The 9,490-nt window shown below is 38.4% G+C and overlaps 1 protein-coding gene across 1 annotated transcript; it reads left to right on the plus strand.

Annotated features, from left to right (window-relative positions):
• Positions 1-6,250: 6,250 nt before the first annotated feature.
• Positions 6,251-9,134, plus strand: LOC107832335 (large ribosomal subunit protein eL37). The gene is made up of 4 exons (XM_016660161.2): positions 6,251-6,389; positions 6,478-6,613; positions 8,693-8,794; positions 8,905-9,134. The coding sequence occupies exons 1-4, from the start codon at positions 6,387-6,389 to the stop codon at positions 8,949-8,951; spliced, it is 288 nt and encodes a 95-aa protein (XP_016515647.1). The 5' UTR covers positions 6,251-6,386; the 3' UTR covers positions 8,952-9,134.
• Positions 9,135-9,490: the final 356 nt, after the last annotated feature.

Raw genomic sequence — 9,490 nt, forward strand, 5'->3', positions numbered from 1 at the left:
CTAGAACAGCATGACATGGAGATAACCAATACATACCTAATATCATATCAAAGTCAACCATACTGAGCAACAATAGATCTACTCGGGTCTCCAGACGCCCAATAATCACCACACATGACCGATATATGCGGTCCACAATAATAGTATCTCCCACATGAGTAGATACATATACAGATGAAACTAAGGACTCATGGGGCATATCCAGAAAATGGGTGAAATACGAGGAAACATATGAATACGTGGAACCAGGGTCAAATAATACTGAGGCATCTCTGTGGCAAACTCAGACAATACCTGTAATCACAGCATCTAAAGCAATAGCATCTGGTCTGGCAGAGAGAGAATAGAAACGGGGCTGACCACCCCTGATTTGCCTCCCCCTCTAAGGCGACCCTAGCTGACTGACCTCCACCCCGAGCTGACTGGGCGGGTGGTGAGGTAGCTGGTGCTGTAGTCGGAGGCTGAATCCTCTACTGAGATAGACCTCCAGGACGACGAGGACACTGCCTCCACATATGCCTAAACTCCCCGCATCTCAAAACAACTCCTTGGTGTTGGTGGCGGAAACTGAAGGGAACCCCTAGCACCGGGATGACTGGTAGAAGAACCTGGCACGGAAGAGCCCTGAACAGGTGAAGCACGGGACGAACTCTGAACTGGAAGGGCACTAAGTGATGAGTGGCCCTGATGAGAACTGTGAGAACCATGACCAGATGATTCACCCCGATGAAATGGCCGAGTTGACTGAGCCTGTCTGAAATGACGACCTCTATCGTGCTGGAACTGACCCCCAAAAGGAGCACCGCTGAATGCACCCTGACCACGAGGCCTCTTTGCCTCCTGTTCAACCCTCTCCTGACTGCTAACCATCTCAATTTGTCGAGCAATGTCGACTACCTCATCAAAAGTAGCACCTGAAACCCTCTCTCTGGTCATGAGCAACTGTAGCTGATAAGTGAGACCATCAATAAACCTCATGATCCTCTCTCTGTCCGTGGGAACCAACCAGATAGCATGATGGGCCAACTCAGAGAATCGTATCTCATATTGTGTCACAGACATATCACCCTGGCGAAGCTGCTCAAACTGTCTGCGCAGCTCCTCTCTGTAGGATCGAGGCACGAACTTCTCCAAAAAGACCACGGAGAACTGCTGCCAAGTAAGGGGTGTTGCGCCAACAGGCCTACACCTCTCGTAAGTCTCCCACCATCTGAGTGCAGCCCCAGAAAACTGAAAGGTAGTGAATGAGACCCCACAAGTCTCCAAAATACCAGCAGTACAGAGTATCCTCTGACACCTGTCCAAAAAGTCCTGAGCATCCTCTCTCTCTGTGCCACTGAAAGGTGGTGGCTGAAGTCTCCCAAACCTCTCCAACCTGCGCTGATCATCCTCAGGCATAGCAGGAACCACATAATCCTGAGCAACAACAACCAGTTGGGCTGGTGGTAGCTCTGGTGTCTGAAGTCCCTGAATAACCTGCTCGGGTGTGCGAGTGACAAGAGTCTGAGTGCCTCCCGTGACCTGAGAAGTGGTTGCGGCCGTCGAAATAGAGACCACCTGAGCAAGGCCAGTACACGCTGTCAGAATCTGAGCAAGGGCCTCATGAAGGCCTGGAATCATAATAGGCACAGGTGGTGCCTGAGCTGGTGCATCAACAACTGGAACCTGGTCCTGATCTGGGACAACCGGTGGATCTGTAGGTACTGCCCCAACTGCTGTACGGGCTGCACCTCTGCCCCTACCACGGCCTCTACCGCAGCCTCGGCTTCTCGCGGCCCTGGCTGGTGGCCCTCCTGACCGGTAGTATGAGTCCTCACCATCTATGAGAGAGTGAAACAACAGATGTTTAATTACTAGAATCAACAAATTCGCACGACAAGAATCCAAGAATGTGAAGTTTCCTAAAGGTTCTACAGCCTTTCGAAGATAAGTACAGACATCTCCATACCGATCCGCAAGACTCTACTAAACCCGTTCATGACTTGTGAGACCTATGTAACCTATGCTCTAATACCACTCTGTCACGACCCAAAACTAACCCCTATCGTGATGGCGCCTATCGTGGAACTAGGCAAGCCGACTCATTTCCAAAACAAACTAATATTTTCATTTTAAAGATAATTCCAAAACATAAAACCTCCATATTTAGAGTTCAAGTCAAAGAAAAATAGAAGTGCGAAAAAGAAAAGCCTGACATCGGGGTGTCACTAGTCATGAGCATATACTACAATCTGTCTAACAATATCAAGGCTAACTCAGCCCGAAAAATAGCTAAATACAACTAGAGGAAGATAAGAGGGAGAAGAGCAGGGGCTACGATCGCCAAATAGTTACCTTGCTATCTACAAGAAAATCTCCAACCAGAACACTCAATAACCGCTACCGTGTCCAGCTACACCTGGATCTGCACACTAGGTGCATGCAGTAACGTGAGTACGCCAACTCAGTAAGTAACAACAATAAATAAAGACTGAGCAGTGGTGACGAGAAATAAAGCATATAACGTTCATATCAGGAAATCTCAATAAAATACCACATGCTCTTAAAAATCAGGATTTGAATCAAACATCTCATTTTCTAGTAAAAATCATTTTAAAGACATTTTTCCAACAAATTTTCAAACAAAGGCTCAATGCAAAGGTGAGCAAAAATGATGAAATCATAAACAGCCCCTCGGGCAAAACATCACTCATATACAGACCCTCGTGCAAACCTCACAGTCACTCGTGCCACTCGGGAATACCTCACAATTACTCTTGCCACTCGGGCATACCTCACAATCACTCATGCCTCTCAGTCACTCAGCACTCGGCACTCGCACTCAGTAGGTACCTGTGCTCACTGGGGGTGTGTACAGACTCTGGAGGGGCTCCTTCAGCCCAAGCGCTATAATCTGCACGGACAACTCACGTGCGATAATAATAAAGTATGTTGTAGGCGGGCAGCACCGATCCACACTTATCCTCACAAATCAGGCCCTCTATCTCACTCAATCATAAAGTATGTTGCAGGCACATTATTTTTTTTATATTAAAACACACATAACTTATTTTCAATTTTAGACTTGCTGAAATAAATAGCGTGTTCATATTCAACCTCTTCCTCTTGATACAATCACAAATGCTATGGCAGATGAATGCTTTTCTAAAATATATATTAGAGAGAAAAAAACTTACTATATCGCACTAGCTTTTCTATAAAATCTCAACAACTAGAGATCTAGAATATAAAAACAATGAAGTTAAATCACTAAATTCATTATACAATATGGAAAATTATGCTATAAAATCATCTACATTGCAGCAATCAGTAGGTGGTATGATTTGATTATTGGAAAAACAGTTTCATAGAAACTGGAAGCTAGAAAATTATATAAACCAACAATACCAAATTAGAAAAATACTAAAAAAATTCTCTTTCAAGAATTAAATCTTCGGCAATCAAAAACCCTACACCCAACAATTAGAAAATTTTATCAACCGAATTAGAAGTTTCAAGACGACGGCCTGGGAACTGAGTGTAATGGTTATCCGATGTCCGAGGAGCAGCCTGGCACTTTGGGTTTTGTTATAATTGTTGAATTGTAAAACTCAGACAACGTAATTGCTATGTGTGTTCTTGTAGTTATTGAGACGGGAGATAAAAATTATAGAAACCCATCAACAAAGTAACCAAAAAGACAAAAAAAAAAAAAAAACTCATCATATTCGTTGGCTTTTGGAATCGGATGTGAGATTCAAACTTTATTTTTGTACCATCCACTGACTCTAATATAGTCAACCCACATGATGGTAAGACCTAAAGAAAAATAGAGATACTCACCACCAATCTGATGGTGGCCGTCAATTTGGTTACCGATGGATATTTAGAGAGCTTGTCCTAGGAATTGTTTTTCTTTAATTGTAATTTCTGGGTATGAGAGGGTATGAGAGTTTACGCGGGAGAGGATTTAGAGGAAAAATTAGAAATTGGAGGGAATACCAAAAGTAAATATTTACCGACTGATATCCATTGGCCACTAATATTTGCCTTTCGTGAATAAATTGGCGGCAACTAATTTATTGCCACTAAATAATTGCTGCTAAAGTCCCATTTTGTTGTAGTTTCACCATATGCATGTTTGAATTGCTCAAATAACCACCTCCATGATGTGTCATTTTCTGAATCAACAACGTCATATGCTAGTGGTAAAATATACATTCTCAAAAATAACTTTATAATAAATTTTTTACAATTAATCTACATTACCTACTGCATCCATTGTGCTAGTTGTTAGCATGATTCCCCTATATGTCGACTTCAAGAATGTGTCATCGACTACTACAACTGGCCTACAATGCTCCCAACCCTTGATGGACATACTAAGTGCAACAAATGCATACAAAAAATAGTCATCTTCAGTCTTCTACAATTTTACTACTGACCCCGGAGTAGTCTTCTACAGAATATATAAATAACTCGGCAAGGGACTGTAGGAATCAGCAAGATAACCTCTAAAAATTCCAAAGCCTTTTCCTTTGCTCTCCAAGCTTGCACGTATGTTAAGTTCACAACATGATCCGACAACATGTCAGTTTGTATGTCTTTGGGTGTGTCTATTGTATTAGGATCCGCATATTTTGGCATCACCATACTGCCAACTACCATGGCAGTAAGTTTGCGTTGTATATATGTGTTGTCCATCAAAGAGCATCTGTGCAAGCTGTTGAATTTTCGAACCTTGAATAATGCTGATTCATTTATGCTGGTGGACTTGAAGTGCCACGTACAATTGTCCCCAACACATACGAGGCAATAGCTACATAATAAAAATAATTCAATAAATGTTATGCAAATTGTAGCTACATAATACAAGGCTATTTATGCACAACAACTTATTTTGAACAATTTATATACAAAAAAAACTACAACTTATACACAATATGAATTTGACAAATAAAATATTCCTACCTTCTTGCACTAGATATTTTCACCCTAAATTGAAGCTTATTCATGACAGAATAATGCTTCATTGCATTGACAATTATTTGCTTGTCTTGGTAAACTTGGCCTACTTCAATTACATTTGGCGTATGTTCTGTTATGATGATACTTTCATATTCCACAATTGCCGGAGATGTTTGTATATCAATCAACTTCATTATTCATGATACTTCTCCAATTGTGTTATAATTACTTGATAATTGTACCATGTTAGTATTACGGTAATCAGAAGAACCTGCACTCAATTAAAAGTATAGTAATTCAGACCTCTATACGTTCATGTGTTCAGTATTTGACAGAATACTTGTAGAGACATAACAGTTGAACTACATTTGTTATGTAGTAATATTGTAGATAAATTGTAGAACACTTGAAATTGAAAAAACATCAGCACTGGAAAAATAGAGCAAACTTGCAATTGTACTCGTATTATACTGCATTCCAAATCGAAATCACGCATTGTTATACACATCAGTTACATTTCTAAGTTTTTATTTTCCTTTTTCGTCTCCATATACACTCGAACTCCCATATCATTCCGAATTTCTATTGGAGGACAACGTTCGTTGACAGTGTATTTGATTTCGATGATTTTTGCGGAGGTATCGATAATTAGATGCTCTACAATTGCGGAATTCAATTGACTATAATTTGAATCTTCATTGACTACAATTCCGTCAACATCAAAATCTTTGTATCTCCCAACGCTATCTCACCGACCATTGAGTTGAAGCATAATCACTAATTTTGATATTATATCGCGAAATTCAATTCAATTCAATTGTAGCTAATTGTTTGCAATTGTTTTCTTCAAAACCTTTGTTTATGGAAAACCAGAGGAAACCAGAGAAAATGAGAGAATAGAAGGATACTACATATATGTTGCCTTGATTATGATGCGATAATAACTAGAGAAAATTTGCGTAATAGAAGGATTTTACAAATATGTTGCCTTGATTATGGTGCGATGATTGCGTCTGTAAAATCTCTAACTGAAATATAAACGATCCCAAAATCCCGCGATTAAATAAGGAAGACTACCGCAGAAAGGAGTCTAGTTTAAAAAAAAAAATATTTTCTGTAACTAAAACGTATTTAGGTCGGGTAAATACCAAAGTTGAGATATTTTTGGTAATAAGGTTTCGAATAGTGTATAGGAACAAAAATATTCCTTTTCGATTCTAATTAGGGTACAGTAAACATATTTTACGGCCCAACAACAAGGGCCAGAGCCCACACTTCTTACAACACCCAACAAAGACGCCCATCCGTAAAAACCCTATTTCCCCTTTAAGCAACTGAACATAAATTCCATAAGCGTTACACAAGTTCAACTTTTTCCCAGCTGAAGAGAAGCCTCCCCCGCCGTATATTATTAGGGTTCTTCCGCCTCCGCCGCAGAAATGGTACTACGAGTTTTACATTTGAAGTATACTGTGCGCGTATGTAATTATTCACTAACAGTGTGTGTATATTGTTGAATAATAATCATAGGGAAAAGGAACGGGGAGTTTTGGGAAGAGGAGGAACAAGACACACACACTGTGTGTGAGGTGTGGACGTCGCAGTTTCCACATCCAGAAGAGCCGCTGCTCCGCTTGTGCCTATCCTGCTGCTCGCCTCAGAAAATGTATGTATTTTTATATTTGCTGCTCATTTGTGCGCTGGTTTTTTTTTTTTTTTGATTATTATGGATATTCGGGTTATGTAGCTATTTATTTGGAGATTTGGATTAAGGAGCTAATTTTTTTTTAGATATTTTGATTAAGGAGCTGATTTAATTTATATTTGGACTAAGGAGGTGATTTAATTTACATCTGGATTAAGTAGCTATTTTTATGAATATTTGGATAGAGGATCAAATTTTATTTATATTGGATTAAAGAGCTAAGAGCTATATGCTATTTTTCTGGACAGTTTGTATCTCAAGGAGCTTTTTTTGTGGATAGTTGAAGTATAAAGATTCTTATGGAGATTTGGATTATGGAGCTCTTTTTTGTCGTTAAAGGTCTTAAATTGATGCGTTTCTCTTATTAATTTGTAAGAACTGTAGTAGTTGTGCTCATTTGTATACTGGTTGAATTATTGCTAGAAATTATTATGATTATCAATATTTTGATTAAGGAGTTCTCTTTATGGTGAATTTAGACTGAGGAGCTACTTTTTGTGGAGATTTAGATTAAGGAGCTAATTTATTTATATTGGATTAAAGAGCTAAGAGCTATATGCTATTTTTCTGGACAGTTTGTATCTCAAGGAGCTTTTTTTGTGGATAGTTGAAGTATAAAGATTCTTATGGAGATTTGGATTATGGAGCTCTTTTTTGTCGTTAAAGGTCTTAAATTGATGCGTTTCTCTTATTAATTTGTAAGAACTGTAGTAGTTGTGCTCATTTGTATACTGGTTGAATTATTGCTAGAAATTATTATGATTATCAATATTTTGATTAAGGAGTTCTCTTTATGGTGAATTTAGACTGAGGAGCTACTTTTTGTGGAGATTTAGATTAAGGAGCTAATTTTATGAATTTTTTTTGTTAAGTAGCTGATTTTATTTTTATTTGGATAAAAGAGTTATTTTTATGGATATTTGGATTATGGAGATATTGTTATGGATACTCGGATTATGGAGCTATTTTTTGTTACTAACCAACCAACTTAAATTGATGTATTATTTGTTAATAAAAATACGCATTGTATTGTTGGCTTAGGTCCAAGGTGAAGTTTGCAAAGTTCAGTTGCTTTCTAAATTCTAAATAGAAAAACAAAATTGTCACAAAAATTGTAAGATAGAGAAGTAATTATCCGCCCTAGCTAAATTCTTGCAGAGAAATGTTAGTTGGTCTTTCTATTTGGATTATGGAGATATTGTTATGGATACTCGGATTATGGAGCTATTTTTTGTTACTAACCAACCAACTTAAATTGATGTATTATTTGTTAATAAAAATACGCATTGTATTGTTGGCTTAGGTCCAAGGTGAAGTTTGCAAAGTTCAGTTGCTTTCTAAATTCTAAATAGAAAAACAAAATTGTCACAAAAATTGTAAGATAGAGAAGTAATTATCCGCCCTAGCTAAATTCTTGCAGAGAAATGTTAGTTGGTCTTTATTGTATGAAATTATTGGAGCTGTTAGTGTTAAATCTAAGATAAAATGAGTGGATTTCCCTGTAGCTAGACCTGAGTTCTTAATGATGCACTTCAGTTTATGGCTTGGCTTAGACAGAGGCAACTCCAGGAAATGGCCATGACATTCTGAAACTGTCTTGCCGACCTGTTCTTAAATGTGTAAGTGTACTTTCGTCCCTGACACAACCTCGAATGGTCTAGCCAAAACCCGACAAATGAATTGATTGTCTCCTGCCCATACCTAAGCTCTTGAAAGAAACAGGTTGTAAATTGTACTCAGTGATAGCATAGCAGGCAAAGGTATTTAACTCTTACTACGTATCGCATGGGTTGTCAAGGGATTGGCTAGTGGCTGGTTGCTAGTAAAATACTGATATTTCAAAGATTTTCCATGCTTGATCTTTTAGTATTTCAACCTACACCTACATTTTAACGACGTCATGAATGGTTGCAAAGATTACTTCATCTTTCGTTTTATCCTTTGTAGCTATTGCGACCATAAATTTTAGGTATTTCAGCTGTATGATGTCTCTGGAAGTTACTTGATTTGGTATTTGCTGATTTCTAACTGTCTGTGCAGATAACTGGAGTGTCAAGGCACTTAGACGAAAGACCACTGGAACTGGTCGCATGAGGTATCTCCGCAATGTGCCCCGCAGGTTCAAGACTAACTTCAGAGAAGGTAATTCATTTAAGTTACTCTATTATTTTTATTAGAAACTTATGGTGCTTACATACTTGCGTGTATCCTGTGTTATTGATCTCTTTCCTTTGGTCCTATGCGTTCTTCAGGTACCGAGGCAACTCCAAGGAAGAAAGGTGCTGCTGTGGCCTCTTAAGTTTCGGTCTTGAATCTATTTCAATGAATATGTGCCTTAGCTTTTGGATATTTGTTTTGAGTATTAACATACATTTGTTAATACGGAGTTATTTCTATTTGAGAGATATAGCTGTAATAGTGTTTCTCTTTTGTTTTATATATTGAGATAGTTGTTTTGTGTTCTTAGCCTCATGTTTTTGCATTACAAAGACCCAATAGGTATGTTGTTTGGAGTTGCATATCGCTGTTTGAGCTTAATGATTTTATAGTGATGTTCCTTAGTTCCGAGTTGTTTTACTGAAGTAATGCAACAAAGATGCAGAAAGGTTTTCTTTGTTGCGTGGAACTGGCTGTTCTATCAAACTAAGGATCTGTTTGGAAACAACATACCCATATTATCCCACACCGAGTTGTGTTGTCTGGGAGGGTTGTTGTACTAGGTAGTAATTACACTGTTGTCATAACATAATTATACTTTATTTACAAGCGTGCTGTTTGGTTGCACGTGTAATTACAAAGTCAGATTAAATTTTAAATAAAATAATTATCGAAACTTAA

Source organism: Nicotiana tabacum, chromosome 19 (genome assembly GCF_000715075.1).
Source record: "Nicotiana tabacum cultivar K326 chromosome 19, ASM71507v2, whole genome shotgun sequence".
In the NCBI taxonomy this organism is placed as follows: Eukaryota; Viridiplantae; Streptophyta; class Magnoliopsida; order Solanales; family Solanaceae; genus Nicotiana; species Nicotiana tabacum.